The sequence below is a fragment of the Lynx rufus genome, unplaced genomic scaffold (assembly GCF_022079265.1).
Source record: "Lynx rufus isolate CCGP_SWC_20201006 ecotype Redwood Valley unplaced genomic scaffold, mLynRuf1.p SCAF_2, whole genome shotgun sequence".
NCBI classification, from domain to species: Eukaryota; Metazoa; Chordata; class Mammalia; order Carnivora; family Felidae; genus Lynx; species Lynx rufus.
The window spans coordinates 78,663,410-78,683,212 of record NW_025814834.1 but is presented as its reverse complement, the minus strand read 5'-3'; the positions used below and the strand labels follow the sequence as shown (position 1 = coordinate 78,683,212).

The 19,803-nt window shown below is 35.2% G+C and overlaps 1 protein-coding gene across 1 annotated transcript in view; it reads left to right on the top strand.

Annotated features, from left to right (window-relative positions):
- The window catches only part of ARL6IP6 (ADP ribosylation factor like GTPase 6 interacting protein 6), a 40,561-nt gene extending 23,694 nt beyond the window's left edge, over positions 1 to 16,867 (top strand). Inside the window, exon 4 of the mRNA XM_047085998.1 lies at positions 15,365 to 16,867. Coding sequence (XP_046941954.1) covers positions 15,365 to 15,458 — 94 coding nt within the window. The 3' untranslated portion in view covers positions 15,459 to 16,867. The remainder of the gene's footprint in view (positions 1 to 15,364) is intronic.
- Positions 16,868 to 19,803: the final 2,936 nt, after the last annotated feature.

Here is a 19,803-nt window from a genome sequence, read left to right as displayed (position 1 = left end):
TTTGAAGGTAAAAGGCTTTCAGAGTCTGATTTTAAATAACCCTGAAATATAACTAGTGTTAACAGGCTAGTTTACCTCCATATTTACAAAAAAAAATCTATACACATGCAAATATTTTCTTTTTTTACAAAACCATAATCATACAGCACATGTTATTGTTTTTGTTTAATTTTTTTAACGTTTATTCATTTTTTTTTAAACTGAGTTGAATCCTCAGCAGCTTTTTGTTTTGTTTTTTTAAGTTTATTTATTTTTGAGACAGAGAGAGACAGAGCGTGAATGGGGGAGGGGCAGAGAGAGAGGGAGGCACAGAATCTGAAGCAGGCTCCAGGCTCTGAACTGGCAGCACAGAGCTCGATGCGGGGCTCAAACTCGCAGAGTGAGAGATCATGACCTGAGCTGAAGTCGGACACTTAACCGACTGAGCCACCCAGGCGCCCCTAGCACATGTTATTTTTATAATTATTTCTGTATTAGTAAAATCTTGTGACTATATACGAATGTGAATATGTGTGTATATGGTTTATATTTGTGTATGCATTTGAAATATATCACTCTACCCAGATATAACTATACTTTAAAATCTGGTAAACTAACTAATAGGATATTTTAATTTGTTGGGATGAGCACTTGGGTGTTGTTATGGAAACCAATTTGACAATAAATTATATTTTAAAAAAAAGTTTTAATTTTATTCTTTGATGCTTCATTCCAAAAATATTTTGCCATCTTTTATACTAATAGGTTATTTTGAATGTATGTATGTGTACACACTTATACACCCAGTGTGTAGCCACTATGCTAGCAAGGTAAATATATAATAGGAAGAGAGAAATAAGAGAAATTTTTCTTCCCATGTAGTCTTTTGCTTGATTTCTTGAGTTCCCTGTCATACAATATTTTAAAGAAGTCATAAAATCTATTTAGAACATGATACCATAAACAAGTTTTATAATTATTCGTTCAACTTATTTCTTTAAAATTACAATAAATTTGAACTTTTGGTATAGAAAGTAATCGGGATAGACTTCTGAAGGTCTGGTTAGAAATCTCCTTGCTAATTTATAGATTTCCAAATAGAGACCATCAGTATTTACTTTGAAGCTTTTAGAATCACCAGAAGATCTCGCTGAAAATCGAGATTTTGATTCATTATGTCTGGGGTGGGATCTGAAATTCTGAGTTTCTAAGAAATTCACAGGCATTGCTTATATATTGCTGGTCTGTGGACTACACTTTGAATATGGATTAGACTTTTAAGACAAGTCAGCGCACTTTCTGTCAGGGGCCATTTTTAGCTTTGTGGATCATATGGTCTGAAATCAGGTAGTGCTTACAAAAGATTTATAATTTGGGCATAAAAAGTATATATATTAGGTGGGGTAGGCTTGTCTATTCACATAGTTCCATTCTAATTGGTTAGTTTAATAGCCTTAAGGATATGACACCCATTTCTAAAAATTAGATCTCAATTTTGGAACACAAAGAACTACTTTATACCTAATTGATAAACTTATTAACTCTTACTGTATATCTGAGTTTTAATGAATGAATAATGACACTAAAGTAGCAATGAAAGTTGAACTAAAGGCTACCTATTTGCAGGAAAGTTTACCATGAGGTTATTTAAAATTATTAAAAAAAAAATAAAATGACTGTAAAGCCCATTGTGTTTATTTCACTTCTCCTTTTATATCGTGAATCCAAAGTGACTTCCTTGCCAAGCCTGGGAAATGTGTTTCGGGGTTAAGAATGGAGTAGGAGACATAATTTAGTGGCAAGGAAAATAATTTTAATTCAAACTTAAAAAAGGAACCCCAAAGTAAATAAGATTTTGTATTTTCAGTTGTTATGAACTGTAGGAAAAACTAGCTTCCTTTTACCAGGTCATGTGTAAAGGAAAAAGTTTGAAGTGCCTGTTCTATAAAATTGCAAAGTTGTAGAGGTCAAAAGAAAGCTCAAGTAGGAGAGAGAGCCCGGAGCAAAGCTAGTGAAATGTTAAAATAGCAGAAGACCTCAAATTCATTCTAAAATAGGCCAAGGCCTGTGGTGTTCCATATGAAGAGGATAATGAGGCATAGTTGAGTCATCCAAACTAAGATCTGAGTAACTAGAGTTAACAGCCCTCATAGTCTGAACTAGAATCTCAGCTAGCACTATCTATCCATCCATCCATACATCCATTTTCTACCCCCCACCCCTGCCGTGGTTATTCCAAATCTGTATCACATCACACTCTTCAGTGGATTCCATGTCAAGTCACCAAAAGTTCATTATGAGTGAGCTTCCTGCTTCTTTCATTCCCCTCTCATGATTACAAACTTACTTTACATACATTACTATTATCCCACCCATTCTCAGCAAATGGAGTGTTCTTCCTCCTACCCAAACTTAATTTTACTTCCTTTCTCTAGATCTCATGCCCTGTCCACCCCTGCATGTCCATTTTTCATATACTTCAGCCTTTCTCTTGTATCTAATCTTCTTAGAGTATTTCTAAAACATTCAAGTGTCTCCTATGTTAGAGAAAAAAAAATCCTCATGTCCAGTTTTCTTCTCCACATCTAGGCGTCTTGGGAAACTAGAGAAGAGGTAAGCCCTATATCCGCAGTGACTGCAGTTGCTACCACAGGTGTCTTGTAGGCACCCCTATCCTAAATTTTTTTCTCCTTGAATTGACTGCAGTCCTCCTGATTATAAACTTTAATGTTCATTTTTCAATCCATTATTTGAAATGGCTTATGATTGCTCTTCAGAATGCTTTTCTTTGTTAATTTCTGTGACACCACTACCTCCTATTTTTCTTTCCAGCTTTCTGATCACTGCTACTCACTTATGGAATCACTTTTTTTTCAGCTACTACTAATTGGCTGAAGACTTCCTAGTCTATCTGGCCCATCTTGAGCCTCTTTTCCTGGGAAACCTCCCCTTTGGTTTTTATTTGTATTTCTTATTGCTTGCTGGGAATTTTTACCTCAGTGTCCTGCAGGTGTTTTCACTACAGTGTATCTAAAACTGCCTTCATTATTTTCCACTGCCCACCATCCTGTTTCTTTTCTTGGGTTCCATATCATGGTGAATATTTTATCTAGCCAGTAACTCAAGTGAGAAACCTGGCATTGCCTTCAGCTCTTCCTTCTCTTAGTAACTCCCACCAGTCAAGGGCACAAAATAAAGGCTGGCATTTATTGTGTGTGTGCTCAATAAATGCTAGGCACTGCAACAAGTATTATTAATAGTATCTCAGTCTTCACAGAAACACTAAGGAGAGGAACTGTTATTCTCATTTTCAAGATGAAGAATTAGATTTTCAGGTAGGTTAAAGTAGTTTTATAAAGTAGTAGAGCCATGGTTAAATTCCACTTGAAAGAGAGTTGACTTTCCAGGTCCTTCAGCCTAACCATACCAAACCATTAACCATCTCCTGCACTGTCCATTGTCTCTTATTTCGATATATGTTGCTATTTCTTTAGACTTCTTAACCTCCTTGGGGTGCCTGGGTGGCTCAGTGGGTTATGCATCCGATTCTTGATTTCAGCTCAGGTCATGATCTCATAGTTTGTGGGATCGAGCCCTGTGCATTGGGCTCTACACTGACAGCTCAGAGCTTGCTTGATTTTCTCTCTCCTCTGCCTCTCCTCCCAGCTCATGCATGCACTCTTTCTCTCTCTCAAAATAAATAAACCTTTTTTTTAAAAAAGAACTCTCAATTTCCTCATACTCAGTTTTAGATCAGGCATTAACCCTTCTTGAAAATCTCTCCCCTGCTACAAGCTGATGGTTCCTTTCTGTTCAGTAATGTCTGTAAAACTTTTAATACTGAGGACACTGTGTCATTAGGCTCTGGCGTTTGAGGGCAATACTGAGGGAAGTACTGATTCTTGCTAGTTTCTCTATCTCCCATATGTAACACCTGATACACATAATTCATTATGTAATTTTTGTTGAAGTAAAAGAATAGAGAATTGAGAAAATTATAAAATAAAGAACTTTATAAAGTAAGGGGTGAATGTATGTTGTGTTTTCCTTAATGAGAGCATTTGCTAAGGGAAGGAAGCGGTCTTTTTGAAATTCTAACACTTATGTCCTAAATACCATTGGTAAAGTTAGTTGGAATACACACAGTTTTATTCTCCAGCAATTTCTAATAAGTAATTCTTAGGACAAAGAGTACAAAAGAAGTTGTATCATTTTGTGTTTCTGAAAGAAACATAAAAGGAAATGCTTTGCAAGTAATTGAAATGTTGGTTGCTTAGTTTCTTTCAGATTTTGGGTTTGGCTAAGAACTTTTGATTCCAGATAAAGAACTGACAGTTATTCCACCCAAAGCTCACATAGCTTAAAATTCTTCGGGAATTGGAGATTTCTTTTCTAGGAATAGAATGAAAAATAAAAGGCTCAGATATGTGAAAGGGGAATAGTACCAACTAGCTCATCCTGTCTCCAACTGAGCCAGACACAGAAACAAATAGCCAGTTGGTTCTTTTTTTTTTCTCAGTTTATTTATTTATTTTGAGAGAGAAAGAGAATCCCAAGCGATCTCTGCACTGTCAGTATGGAACCCGACACTGAAGCTTGAACTCACAAATTGAGAGATCATGACCTGAGCCAAAATTAGGTGTTGGGCACTTATCCGACTGAGCCGCTCACATGCCCTCAGTTGGTTCTTATTGTAGGCGCTTGATAATAACTTCGTATTCTGGCAAGCACAGAGAGCTTTCTGCTTAGATCAAAATCAGTCAGCAATGAAGTTACTGTTTCATATGGGAGGAGTTGTGTCATAAAAGTGTGTCTTTAAAAAATTTTTTTTTGATCTTTATTTTTGAGAGAGAGAAAGAGTGCAAGTGGGGGAGGAACAGAGAGAGAGAGGGAGACACAGAATCTGAAGCAGGCTCCAAGTTTTGAGCTGTCAGCACAGAGCCTGAGGCAGGGTTTGAACTCACTAACTGTGAGTTCATGACCAGAGCTGAAGTTGAATACTTAACCGACTGAGTCACCCAGGCGCCCCTGTAGAAGTGTTTCTTAAATGTGGAAATATATATGAGGGAAAATAAATATTGGAATTTATGATATAGGATGTGATATGATATAGGCGTGAAGACTTCAAGAGAGAGTAGTCTGGTGTGTAGTACAGAGATTTAGTTCAGAGTCAACCAACACTGGAGTAAAAACAATCAATAACATAAAACAAGAAAAAAGACCTGCTTGGAGCACCTGGGTGGCTCAGTTGGTCAAGTGTCCAACGATCTCACGGTTCGTGAGTTTGAGCCCCGGGTCAGGCTCTGTGCTGACAGCTTGCAGCCTGGAGCCTGCTTCAGATTCTGTGTCTCCCTGTTTCTCTACCCCTACCCAGCTTGCTCGCTCACTCTCTCAAAAATAAATAAATAAATAAATAAAAATTAAAAAATAAAATAGACCTACTTTGAATCTCTTGGTCTCTTAAATGAACAAAGGCAATTTATTTGAAATTTTGGCAATGGCTTATTCAGTACCTGAATTTGTGGTTTCCTTTAATTGCTAGAATCATTGAGTTCATTTGAATCTTAAGTTTTACATGTATTCCATTCCTATAAAATGTAAATAATTAAAATATAATTCTTATATACTTTATTCATTCTATAAGTTACTATTAAATGCCAATATAAATATACTGCTAGAAAGTACATTTCCAGACTACAAAATCTGGATATAAATATTGGAAGTCTAAGTTCTCTAGTGAATTATAAAGGAAAGTGATTATGAATTTGTAGGAAGAGGATAATACCAAGCAGAAATGCACATATACATATACAAGCCCATAATTCTTCAGTTTCTTTCTTATCTACCTCCTGGGTCTGTTTGTATAATCTTATTTTTTGTTTCTTTGTTTTGGCTTTGGGATGGGTCTAGTTGTAGGTGTTTTGCTTAAAAGAAGAGAGAATGAAATGGAATGTAAAGAATTTTTTAAAATCTCATCTGCAGCTAGCTTTCTTTACTCTATAGTGGCTAACATTTATTGATTATTTGCTATGTGCCAGACAACTGATTCTTAGCTGTATAAGGGAAGATTCTATTTTTGTTTCCATTTTGGAGAATTGAGTGTTAGGTCAATTTTTCTACCTTCATACCCCTTCTAAATGACCCAGCTGGCATTCAAATGCATCTAAGTACAGAGCTCCAATACTTAAACATTAACAGGAACCAAGTAAGTACGTTGTTGCAGGATTCTTTATTATTGGAGAGGAATTCTTTAGAACCAGAACCAAATAGTATCTTTTTTATATTTAATCTTTTAGGATATGGAAATAGTTCCATTATAATGAACTTACCTTTATAACCATATTTTTCTAATATCTTTTATTATTACTGAATAATATTTCTCATTTCCATTTTGATTTTAGAAATTTGTTGCAGTAGAACTTTATCCCAACACAATACACATTTAGTAACCTTTTTTTTTTTTTTAATTTACATCCAAGTTAGTTAGCATATAGTGCAACAGTGATTTCAGGAGTAGATTCTTTAATGCCCTTTACCCATTTAGCCCATCCCCACTCCCACAACCCCTCCAGTAACCCTCTATTTGTTCTCCATATTTAAGAGTCTCTTATATTTTGTCCCCTTCCCTATTTTTATATTATTTTTTCTTCCCTTCCCTTGTGTTCATCTGTTCTGTGTCCTCATATGAATGAAGTCATATGATTTTGGTCTTTCTCTGACTAATTTTGCTTAGCATAATACCCTCTAGTTCCATCCACGTAGTTGCAAATGGAAGATTTCATTCTTTTTTGGTTGTCGAGTAATATTCCAGTGTGTGTGTGTGTGTGTGTGTGTGTGTGTGTATACCACATCTTCTTTATCCATTCATCCGTTGATAGACATTTGGGCTCTTTCCATGCTTTGGCTAGTGTTGATAGTGCTGCTATAAACATTGGGGTGCATGTGCCCCTTCGAGACAGCACACCTGAATCCCTTGGATAAATACCTAGTAGTGCAATTGATGGGTCGTAGGGTAGTTCTATTTTTAGTTTTTTGAGGAACCTCCATACTGTTTTCCAGAGTGGCTGCACCAGCTTGCATTCCCACCAAGAATGCAAAAGAGATCCTCTTTCTCCGTATTCTCGCCAACATCTGTTGTTGCCTGAGTTGTTAATATTAGTCATTCTCACAGGTGTGAGGTGGTATTTCATTGTGGTTATGATTTGTATTTCTCTGACGATGAGTGAGGTTGGGTATTTTTTCATGTGTCAGTTGGCCATCTGGATGTCTTCTTTGGAGAAGTGTCTATTCATATGTTTTTCCCATTTCTTCACTGTATTATTTGTTTTGGGGATGTTGAGTTTGATAAGTTCTTTATAGATTTTGGATACTAACCCTTTATGGATATGTTGTTTGCAAATATCTTCTCTCATTCTGTTGGCTGCCTTTTAGCACATGTAGTAATTCTAACATTTCCTGTAAGAAACATTCTGGTTTTGTCAATAAGTTCTGTTTTCTACTTATTTTTAAATTTTAAAATTATTTTGAATTCTTATGTTAGAGATGTCATCTGTTAATTCTCATTATATTTTGGGTCTCCTTGATTGACTCTTTGGAATTAAAATGTTTATGTAGTTCTACTCCCTACATTGTTTTAGTTGAAGTACAGGTAATGTTGATCACTAACCTATTTTAATAGGTAGAACAAAAACCTATGTAATCTCTTTCAAGTATTTTTACCTTGTCCCTGCTACTTTTAATAGTTACAGAAATTTAGAACTGGAAGGGACCTTAAGTTAATCTGGTCCAGCCCTTCACCTGATAAATAGGAAATCTTAAGTGTGAGTTCACTTCTCCTGGTTCTGTCCTTTGTCCTTTACAGTGGTACCTCTTTTGTCTGTTGGTCCATTGCCACACTAAAAGCTTGGGTCAAAATTTACATTGTTAAGAAAACTTGACCTTGTTAACTGTATTGTTTGCTCTACTCAAATATTTTATATACAGTTGACACAAAAGCATTTTGAACAAGAGGGTATTTTAGGAAAATTAATCTGGTATAGTATGTTTAGGTATATGAGAGAATATGAGTAGCTTGGAAGGAATTTCACCTTGCATTCATTTTCACATTCATAATTGAAATAATAATTGTAGCAGATCTCTAAAAAGCAGTCCTGTCGTTTTCAAAAGTTCTTTCAGCCTATTACAGAGACCTTGTGAATACTGAAATAAAATGGAAGGTTTTCAGAGTTAGACATTTCCATTATATCGTACTGTGAGACGATAGGATTTGTTTTCTGTGTGTGTAGTGTGGGTTTATGTGTGTTTTCCACCTGAATAGTATCGTCCAAATTAGAAATCCATATGGCATGACAAAATCAAATCAGCTTGACACCCACTTTTATGGGTTTGACAGTATTAATATTAACTAATGCTGACGTTTTACTTATTCTGGATAGAAACTTTTTTATTTTATATCTGATCAAGTTTCCCATAATATACTTTATTATATAGGATTTTAAAACCATAGTTATTATGCCTTATTGTTCTAAAATACACAATAGAGGAAAGGGCTACCCCTTCCTAAAATTTTTTTTTAATTTTTAAGTAATCTCTACACCCAGTGTGGGGCTCGAACTCACATCCCTGAGATCAAGAGTCACCTATTCCAGCTACTGGGTCAGCTGGGTGCCCCCGGAAAGTGCTACCCTTCATCAGGCTTATCATTCTTCTGAAATGTGATCTTTTTCTTTTCCTTACCTTTCTCTTCATGAAATCATAGAAGAACTAATGAGCAAAAATTGTATATACTCTACCCAACCTTCTCAAGGCCCCCGCCCCCACCCCTATGTTTTATTACTATTTGCCTACCAGTGTGTGATTGCTTCAGATTATGAAAATAAAAGGTCATGAATGGCTTAGAACAGTAAAAAACATTTTGGGATCCTTAGTAGACTTCATGATAAAACTGAATGAAACAGCACATAATAGATGCTTTGGACCAGTAGGGTTTTTATTTTTATTCTGCTCAAGACCAGTAAGTGCCTTGTCTTACATATCCAGGCAAATTAAAATTAAGAATTTGTCATAGACTTCAAGTACTGCTTGAGCCTCACACTGAGAGTGAGCCTATCGAGAACCTACAAACACTGGAATTGCAGGCATTTCCCCCTTTTAATCGAAAAACATGACATTAGTCTTATTATTTTTTTCTTAATATTCAGAAAACTTGTGGGAATTACACAATAAAACCAAAGAACTGAAAGGAAACTGCCTAAAATCACCAATTCTTTTTATTCCATGTAAATGTAAATATAATGACAGCTCTTTTAAAGTGATAATAAACTAAGTCTTGATTTCTCTACACTGGTAAATGAAAATCCATGATTAGGAATAAGCAAGAAGGAACTTGAAATAATTGTCAGTTTTGTTCCATCTAAGTTCTTAAAAATGCCTATTGGTAAAATGCAAAATCTCCATGCATATATTTAGTCACCTCTTCCCCCAGCCCCTGTATACTTACTCTTACAAACAGATCTGGTTTGGGATGCTGAAGTCTTTTCCGGTGTCTTTTTATTTCTGATTCTGTTTCCTTCTTTTTTTAAACTACTTTGTTTTTATGTTACAACTTTTCTGATTTCTCGGAATTTTTCTTTGCTCCTTTTGCACATTTACTGTGTCAGGTGAGCTTAGTATCAAAGTGTCAGTTTCCCACCAAAGTAATTTCGTTGAGCTACTACTGAGATTGCATTGAATTCATGGTTTCTTTTCAAAGTAATTGATATCTTTACAGTATTGAGTATTCCTAGATTATGGTAGATATTTCTCTTCACTCAGATACTCTTTTAATGTCTTTGAATAAAGTTTTATTTTTTTTTAATTTTTTTAATGTTTATTTATTTTTGAAAGACAGAGAGAGAGCATGAGCAAGGAGGGGGGGGGGCTGTAGAGAAAGAGAGGGAGATACAGAATCCAAAGCATGCTCCAGGCTCTGAGCTGTCAGCACAGAGCCTGACGTGGGACTCAAATTCACGAACTGTGAGATCATGACCTGAGCAGAAGTCGGATGCTTAACCAACTGAGCCACCCAAGTGCCCCATAAAGTTTTATTTTTAATTGCAGTGTGATTCACATAACATAAAACTCACCATTTTAAAGTGTGTAACTCAGTGATGTTTAGTATATTCTCTATCTTATACAATCATTATCACTCTCCAATTCCAGAATATTTCCATCACTCCAAAATGAAAACCCCATACTTATGATCAGTTACTTTTCTATTATCCCCTCCTCCAGACCCTGGAAACTCCTAGGCTAGTTTTTGTTTTGTAGATTTGTCTATCTGGGCATTTCATGTGAATAGAATCATACAAGTCCTAGAATGTGGTCTTTAATGTCTGACTTCTTTTACTTAGCATACTGGTTTTAAAGTTCATCCATGCTATAGCATGTATCAGTACTTTCCTTTTTATGGCTGTATTATATTCCATTGTATGAATATGCCACATTTTATCAGTTGATGGACATTTGCTTAGCTTCTACTTTTTAGCTCTTATGAATAATGCTTCTGTGAACTTTCAAGTGCACGTTTTTGTGTAAAAACATGTTTTCAGTTCTTGAGTATACACCTGGAATGGAATTGCTGGATCATATAGTAACTCAACTCTTTGAAGAACTATCAAACTCTTGTATAGTAGCTATATCATTTTATGTTTGTACCAGCAATGAGTCAAATTTCTGACTTCTCCATCCTCACCAATACTTGTTGTTTTCTTTCTTTTCTTTTTTTGTGTTATAACCATCTTTGTGGGTATGAAGTATTCACTCATTGTGGTTTTGATTTGCATTTCTATAGTGAGTAATGATGTCTAGCATCCTTTCATGTGCTTGTTGGCCAATGTATATCTTCTTTGCAGAACTGTCTATTCAAATGCTTTGCCCTTTTTAAAATTGGAGTATTTGCCCTTTTTTTTTGAGTCCTAAGAATTTATTTATATCTTAGATAGTAGATCCTTAGTAGGTATATGATTTGCAAGGGAGGGGCACCTGGGTGGATTAGTTGGTTAAGCATCCGACTCTTGATTTTGGCTCAGGTCATGATCTCATGGTCATGAGATTGAGCCCCACATTGGGCTCCACGCTGGGCATGGAACCTGCCTGAGATTCCCTCTCCTTTTCCCTCTCCCTCCCTTCAGCCCCTCCCCTGCTTGCTTGCTCTCTTTCTCTCAAAAAACAAAACATGATTTGCAAATATTTTCTTCTTTTCCTTGGATTGTCTTTTCACTTTCTTGATAGTGTCCTTTGAAGCAGAGAAGGTTTTAATATGATGAAGTTCAGTTTATTTTTTCTTGAGTTTCTTATCTAAGAAACCATTGCATAATTCAAGGTTGAAAAAATTTATACCTTTCCTTCCTCTTAAGAGTTTTAATTATTTCATGTAGATCTGGTCCATTTTGAGGTAATTTTTGTATAATGTATGAGTTAAAGGATCAAATTCATTCTTTTGCATCCATTTGTCCCAGCACCATTTGTTGAAAAGACTATTCTTTCCCTCTTAAGTGGTCTTGATACCCTTGTTGAAATTTAACTGTCTATAGATCTATGGTTTATTTCTGGACTGTTAATTCTATTCCATTTGTCTATATGTTTATCCTTATGCCAGTATCATGCCATTTGATTACTGTAACAAGTTTTGAAATTGGGAAGTGTGAGTTCTCCAGCATTGTTCTTTTTCAGTATTGTTTTGACAATTTGGGGTCTCTTATTGCCATACAAATTTTGGGATCAACTTGTTCCGTATCTGCAGAAAAAGGCAGTTGGAAAGGAAAATTGAGGAATTGCATTGACCTTATAGATCAATTTAGGGAGTATTGCCATTTTCAAAATGTTGTTTTCAATTCCATGAACACGGGATGTCTTTTATTTATTTAGATCTTCTTAAGTAAAGTTTTATTTTTATCTTCATATGAGTCTTGCACATTATTGTTAGTTGTGCTTCTGAGTTTTCGTAGTCTTCAATATAAGGATATTTTAGCATTAAATATTTTTTTGGCTTTGTAAGTTTTTATTTTAATTCCAGTTAGTTTAACATACAGTGTTATATTAGTTTTAGGTGTATAGCATATTTTTTTTTTAGTTCACTAATCCTGCTATATAGGAAAGTTGTTGATTTCATCAGGGATAAATAAACAGATCCAAAGAATAGAATAGAAAGCTTAAAAACACCCACACATAGATGCTTATGTGACTTAGGACAAAGGTACCATGGGAATTTAATGAGGGGGGAAAAGATGGTCTTTTCAATAAATTGTGCTGAAACAATTGGACTTCCAAAAGGTATAACATGAGCATTTGCCACTACCTTATACCACATAAAAAGTTAATTTGAGTTGAATTATAGACCAAAATGTCAAAGGAGAACAATACAACTTCCCTAAAAATGGATTATTTTCATAACCGTAGTCAAAGATTTATCGAAAAGGCCACAAAAAATACTAGTCATTAAAAAAAAAAAAAAAAAGGACTGTATTTAAAGTAAGAACTTGTTCATCAGTGGATCTTATTAAAGAGTGAAAGGATAAGCCATAAACAGGAGAAGATATTTATGACACATATTGTTGACAAAGGACTTTATAAACCAATAGAAAAATGAGCAAAAAGATAAACAGGAACTTCAAAAAAGAGGATATTTGAATAAGCAGTAAGTATGTTTGTCATCAGAAAAATAAATATTCAAACCTCAACAACATAATCTGTAGACCCACTAAAGTGTAAAACACTGATGATGCTAAATGTTGGTGGCACTGTGGAGCTACTGAAACTCTCAGATATTGCTGGTAGAAGTGTACAGTAGTCATCTACTTTGAGAAAATGTTTGATGTTTTTACTAAAGCCAAATTTACATCTCCCTTATAACCTAGCAATTCCATTCCTAGGATATATACCCATGAGAAATGAGTGCAGATGTCTCACACCCACCAGAGATGTGTAGCATCATATTCATAGTATCCCTATGTATAGAAGCCTCATATTGGAAACAATCCAAATGCTCTGTAGTAGAATGGATACATTTTGTTATTTTTATACAGCGGGGTACTAAACTGCAGTACAAAAGAACACATGCTAATGCTACATACAACAACATGGATGAATCTCACAGACACAATATTAAGGGAAAGAATCCAGACACAGAAGAAGACATACTATATGAGGGCATGTAAGATGAACAGGTGAAACCAGGCATCATGGTAACAAATGGTTATAGCGGTTATCTCAGGATTTGGGGGAAGGAAGAGGAACAAAGAAGCTTTCTGTGGTACTGGAAACGTTTTGTATTTGATCTGGGTGGTTGGTACATGAAGGTGTAACATGATAAAGATTCATTGATCTGTATGCATGTCAGGCATTTGCACTTCACTGTGTGTGTGTATACTTTAATTTTAAAAGTAACATGCGTATATAGAGAGAGATTGAATAAAATAGGCACCATACTTAGGCCCAATTTTTCAATTCAAAACTTGCCCTTTACAAGAGATGAAGGATGTTGACAAAGGGCAACCAAGATACCGTCAGTTTTTTACAGGACTTCACAAGTAAGTCATAGGAGAGGAAACCTGCGGGCAGGGGTTGTCTTTCTTTCCGGAGAGAAGAAAATCATGGTGAGTATTTTGAAAAGGAGTTTTAAAGCAAGTGATTACTCAAAGATTTTAAGTCTATTGCCTAGCAGTACATGCGTGACAATTGCTACTGTTTCTAGTGGGGAGGGATATGGTGCGTTTGAGATGGTAGAAAGAGAATCTGCTCTGGAGCATTTCTTCATTGCCATTAAAATTCCTTGCTTTGCCTGTTCTGTAAAGGTCACTGAACATTCGAGCATGTATAGCTCAGTAAAATTCATTTATACCAACATTGTAAGTTTTTATAATTTCCTAAAGTTTGGTAAACTATTTCAGAGGTTTTCCTATTTTTATGGGAGTGCAGGGTCAAAAACTAGTGAAAGAGAACAATTACCTCCTGAAATTCTGTTCCATGATTAACTTCATTTTGTTAGTATGAATTTAAATGTTCATGGGTCATTAATATTCTTTAAATAATGAATGACAATGCTGATAGTTTAATTTTATGATTAGCTTTCTGTTCACTAATCAGTATGTATTTGAAGGAATATTTTTTAGAAGTAAAGCATCTAGAATATCTATTTCATTTTACCATGTAGTAGGTTAGTGCAGCTAAGTAGATTTACCCTTAATGTCCATGAGAAGTATCTTAAACTAGTTCCAAGGTGAGTAAGTTGAGTGGAAAGTGTAATGATAATAACAACAGCTATCAGGAAGTATCAGGGCCTTCAGTAGTCTTAGATGAATGCAAAGGTGATGTTCTTTGAAGAGCTATCTTCTTTGCTCCCTACCACAGATCTTGTAAGACTAGAATCCTTCAAATGTTACTTCAGATCCAAGTACCTCTCTTGTCTTTGACCTGTTCTTAGGAAAGGAGGTGAGGAAATAGACATGGTGACCCTCAGTCCAGAGCTCCTACTACTAATGATTTTGGGCTCTTATTCCTGCTAGTGCACCTCCCTATATGTCCTCGATTTGGATTGCTCCACTGAGGAAAAGATCTTCTGCCTCTGACACTAATTGGACATTAGCTTCTATTCTTTTTATCATGTCTCATCTTTATGAGGATAAGCAAAGAGTATTATTGCAATAGTTAATGGAAGAAATCTTAAAGAAAATGTAAAATTACTGTGAAATAGAGGAATCAAATGTCAGGGGAAATCTGTACACATAAGCAAGCTGGCACTGAGTAGTCGTAAAACATGAGACGTGCCTTTCCTGATACTTAGGAACTCATTGAAGGCCACTTCAATTAAGTAACCTATTGAGAACTGAAATGTCTATAAAAGACATAATCTGATTTATGACTCACATATGGAAAGTGCTGTTTTTAGTGCTTATAAAGAGTAGAGTTTCTTCACGTAATCCAAAGATGGAACAAACAGGACAGATACCTGAAATAATATGTATTTTTAGTTCTAAACAAGAGAACAAGGAAACAGTGCTAATTAATGAAAGAGCATGTTTGTAATGTAACAAGATTTAAACCTAGAATTAGGTTATGATACACTCAGTGACTATGAGGCACAGTAAAGAAGTATAAGGGATTAAAAAGATTTTGCTCTAAGTAATGACACTGAAGAACTGTATTTGATAAATAGGACAGTTTTGGCAGAGAATTTAAGGTCACTCTATTTATTAATCCTACAAATGTCTAATATTATTTTTTAACGTGTATTAATGTGTAAAATATTAGGGAAACATTTTTACGTTGTAAGCATTTTCAGTGAAAACTGATGGTGTTTCTGTTATTCCAAATTACATTTTCCTTTTTTCTTTTTTTTTCCCCCTAGGAAACTGACTGGACACTCTTTCCACATGGGCTATAGCATGGCAATTTTGAATGGCATTGTAGCTGCTTTTACTGTAGCATGGTGCCTCATGTAAACCTACACCGAAGCAATATTTTTGGCAAAACCTAGTCATGATTGCTTTGTAATCACAGGGAAGAACATCATTTGCCTACTCAGAAGACCAAGAAACCTGCTGTTCGTTATGTGGTTCAGATATGTATCATATCATCGACATTATGGAGGACCATCTTTTGTTGTTGTTTTTTAAAGGAGGACCTTCATAACCATCATTCTAGAGCTTAGGCATTGAGAATATCTGAGTATTAAGTTTCAAGTAATTTCTTAAAAGTGTAAGATGTTTACCTCATCTTTTTACTTTTGTATGTGTTGTCCTTATAAATTATAGAAAACATTTTAATGGAGATCAAACATAAAAACTTGAATACAGGGCAATGCTTACCTTGCTATCTATAATACTACATTTTTGCTAAGAAGTACTAGTAGTACTGTTTAACTGAAATGGAAATACTTCTTATTTATTCATTAAATGAGGAAAGCAAACAATGCCTACTACTTTGACATTTTATAGAAGCTACTTTTAAATCAGAATATTTAGTTTTCAGTAGTCATATAATCAGTAGAAGGGTGCATTTATATTTTTTAATGGGGTATAGTTCCTTACGCGGTTTTTGGGTTTTTTTTTTTTTACATATTTTCTACTACATACTGAATTTGTATGTTTTTAAAATTGTTACATTAGACAAATGTAAATGTTATTTTTTAGTTGGTGCAAACCTAATACCTACAATTTTAAATGAGTATTTTGTCTTTTAAAAAAAGCAAAACAAAAAAAAAAACAACAAAAAAACCCCACCAAAAAAGACAAACTGCACTGATCTGAGTTTAAAATTAAATAAACCTATTTTAGCAAAAAAGGACTGAAAAAAAAGTAAGTTACTTAAGCCATTAAAATATTAAGAAATTTGAATTGTTCACTATTTCTGTTTCCAGTTGCGATATTTGTCTTGGTGTATATATGGTTACTCCAACAGAACTGATATTATTTTGTTTTTAATAAATATAAATCTGAAATTTTTATATTTAGAAATGCTTGAACTACTTTGTTTTTAATCTCAAAATTTAGTTACCAAAATAGAAAGAAGGTATTTTGATACAATGTATATATGTATAAGTTTTTTATATATAGTTTCATAATTTTCCTATTTAAATGTTCTATAATTGTGGTGTAGTTTTTGTTTTCATAGCAATTAAGCTTAATTGTTCCCACTTCCTTTCTAAATACCTGTTTAGAAAGTCGCTCCAATTTGTAGAAAGATAGACCATTTAAAATGCTATTTTCTCTGGCCATGGAACAACTTATCTTAGGAAAGCATCGTGTAGCAAAACTACTTTATTCAGGCTAAATGGGAAATGAATATGTGCAGTATGTTCCTGTTATCTGCTAAGTGTTGTTACTGAGTAAATGATTTGATATTTCTAAAAGTCTTAACACTTTTTTACTACTCAAAAATGTTTCATTGGAAATAACAAATTGTGCTTCAATTTATCTGAAGTGTTTACATTAATATGGGGGGAGATGTGTGTGTGTGTGTGTGTGTGTGTGTGTGTACACTTACATACATATACAAATCCCATGGCTTAAAGTATTCCTTCTAAAGTGGTTGTTGAAATGAATTTCTTTTCACTCCCTGCCTTCCTCCTCATACCCTCCCAGTTCTTCCTAAGTTGTAACAAAATTAGTTTTTCTTTTCTCCACCCTTCAAAGCCCTCTCCCTCAAATTTGGATAGTCCTTCCAGATCTTTGTGTCATATGACTAGGAAAAATATTACAGTACATCTTCTATATATAGGTATCTTAAAGATACTACATTTATATATAATATAAATACATATAGATATATATCTATAAGATATTTCTTTTGGAGTGCTATTTCTGCTGGCCTAGCACTTCTTTTTCTTGGGAAGTTCCTGTCTCCAGTCCATCATAAGGTCCAAATATAAATCATCCTTCTTCCATAGCAGAGTGATTGGCTAAGGATAGGTACATAACCAAAGCTGGGACAGTCCTAGTTTTTCATCTCTCTTGGCCTCTGTGATCACAACAAGCGTGCCAGCAAGGTTGGATTTCAATGAAAAACCCTCTTCCTGGTTCATAGAGGATGTCTTCTCATTGTATCCTCACATGGTAGAGAGAGGGCTAGCTGTCTTCCTCTTACACTAATTTCATCATGGGGCCTCCACCCTAATGACCTAATTACCTCCCATAGGCAGGTAATTTAGAAATGCTGTTTTTTGGAGGATTAGAGTTTCAACAAATGAATTTAGGGAGGGGACAAACCTGCAGCCCATAAAAATATCCAGTCTCAAAAGTAGGTTCTTTGAAAGATAGGTTTCTAGTAACAACATTTTAAGAGGTTTTCTGTATTTGTTCATTTTCCCATTTCTGTTCATGTTCCTGATTGTATCAGGACCTTATATTGCTAACAGCAGAAACCATCTGACTACCTTGAGAAAAAGGGAGTTTATTGGAAGGATATCCAGTGGCTCTCAGAACTGGTGGGCAGGAACCAGGACATACTAGTGGTGGAAAGTACAGGAAGAGGAAGCAAAGAGTCTGCTTGATAGTGGGAGCAGCCTGGTCAGGATGATATAATGAATCCTTCCTGTCATTTTTCTTATTCCTTGCAAGATTAGCTCAGGGTTCAGAGTCCTTGGAGAGAGTGCTCAGTTGGCCAAGATTGGGTCATGTGCCTATTCTTTTGGCTTCTGTAATTGAAGGTAACATCTGGAACTCTTCTGGGATGGGTGAATGTGTAATCATCAAAAAAGACAAATGTTCACTACAGTTCACTCTTGGCTATTCAGTTTCCACACACATTCCATTCCTTTTATACTTCAATTTCCAAAAATACTCGTACCCAACAGTGCAGCTATTGTTTACTGTATTCATGGCCAAGGCCTTTGGATTATGTTCATTTTTCAAGTTTTGCTACATTCTCATTGATGTTATGCAAATCATGCTAATTAAACAGTTGTTTTAGTACTAACACAGACAACAGAAAGAGATGGGAAATTTGTTCAAATACATGTTACATATGACAGCAAGGAAATACAGGTGGAAGTTATTGTCTTATTTAACTGCCTTAGACTTTACTTCTTCTGCATCTATTCTTTTATTTTTGTTTTGGCTACTGCCTTGAACAACTATGTTTCTTCCCTGAGAGACTGACCAAATTTAGACAGGTCTAAGCTCTTGTTTCTTTTATCACTATATTTGGCAACGTAAGAATACCCCTCAGAGAATCTTCAGTTTTCCTTTCATACTCTTCCCTGCTCTTATTTGTGAAGCAACTGTATCATAAGGTTAAAACCCCAACTAACATGGCAACCCTCTTTTTTTTTTTTTTTCAAGATTACCTGGTGGCATAAAGAATCCAAAATTACCATGTGGCTGTGTGAATTTCCAGTTACTTTCAACTAATTTCTTTCAACTAACTCCTAAGTACTAAAATCTATAAAAACAGTAGAGTATGGAGTCAGAGGAACAAAAAGCAGATGTTTTATTAGAGGATAATTGGGTGAAATAGAGGCTTCTTAGTTCTTGGAGCTAATACAGGAATGGGAGAAGTAGCATTAAAAATCAGTTGTTGAATATAAACACACACTGCATTGGGAGTGTTGTCTTTTAGCTGGCTTCATAACTAAGTCTTCAAGCACTTTATCTTATGTCTCCTGTGTAATAAGTTCCTTGGCCAGAACAATGTGTGGGAATTCATGATAATGTATAATTATTTAGTAAATCCATAAATGGTGGTGCTGCCAGAAATGTCAAGGGCAAAAAAAGCAAAAAACCCATATTGTGTATCAATGAGGACAAAACTAAAACATTACCTCTTCTAATGAAATGAGTTGGTTACCAGGGAGCTGGCTGACGCCCAAGATATGTTACCAGAAGTGCTCTAGGCAAAAGGGAAGTGGGGAAAGTAGAGAAGGTGAGGGAGGGGAGGAGGCAGTTGCCAGAAAAGCCTCTGAAAGTGCAGTTCTGTTTGTACACCATCCTTGCTATCTTGGCACTTTGTTAATACTCCCATTTAGCACTGGCTTGACAAGATAGTAACATTTACAGAAAAGGGTATCTTGTTACCTAATTATTCAGGGCCTCTCTCACAGTGAGGGCTTTGCTCTGAGCGTTAACATAGCTCAGAAACTTGCTCACATTCTGGGTCCATTTTAAGAAATCCACCTATATACCCCTTCCAACCTTTCTTAAGTTGGCACCAATCCTTTTCCAAGCACCCAAGAATCCAGCCAAACCCCAAGTTCACTTTCCATGAATATTCATAATCTTATTTCATACCATATCCCTTCAAGCCAAGGAGACAAAATGAACTGCTCAAGTCCCTAGGAGGACTGACTGT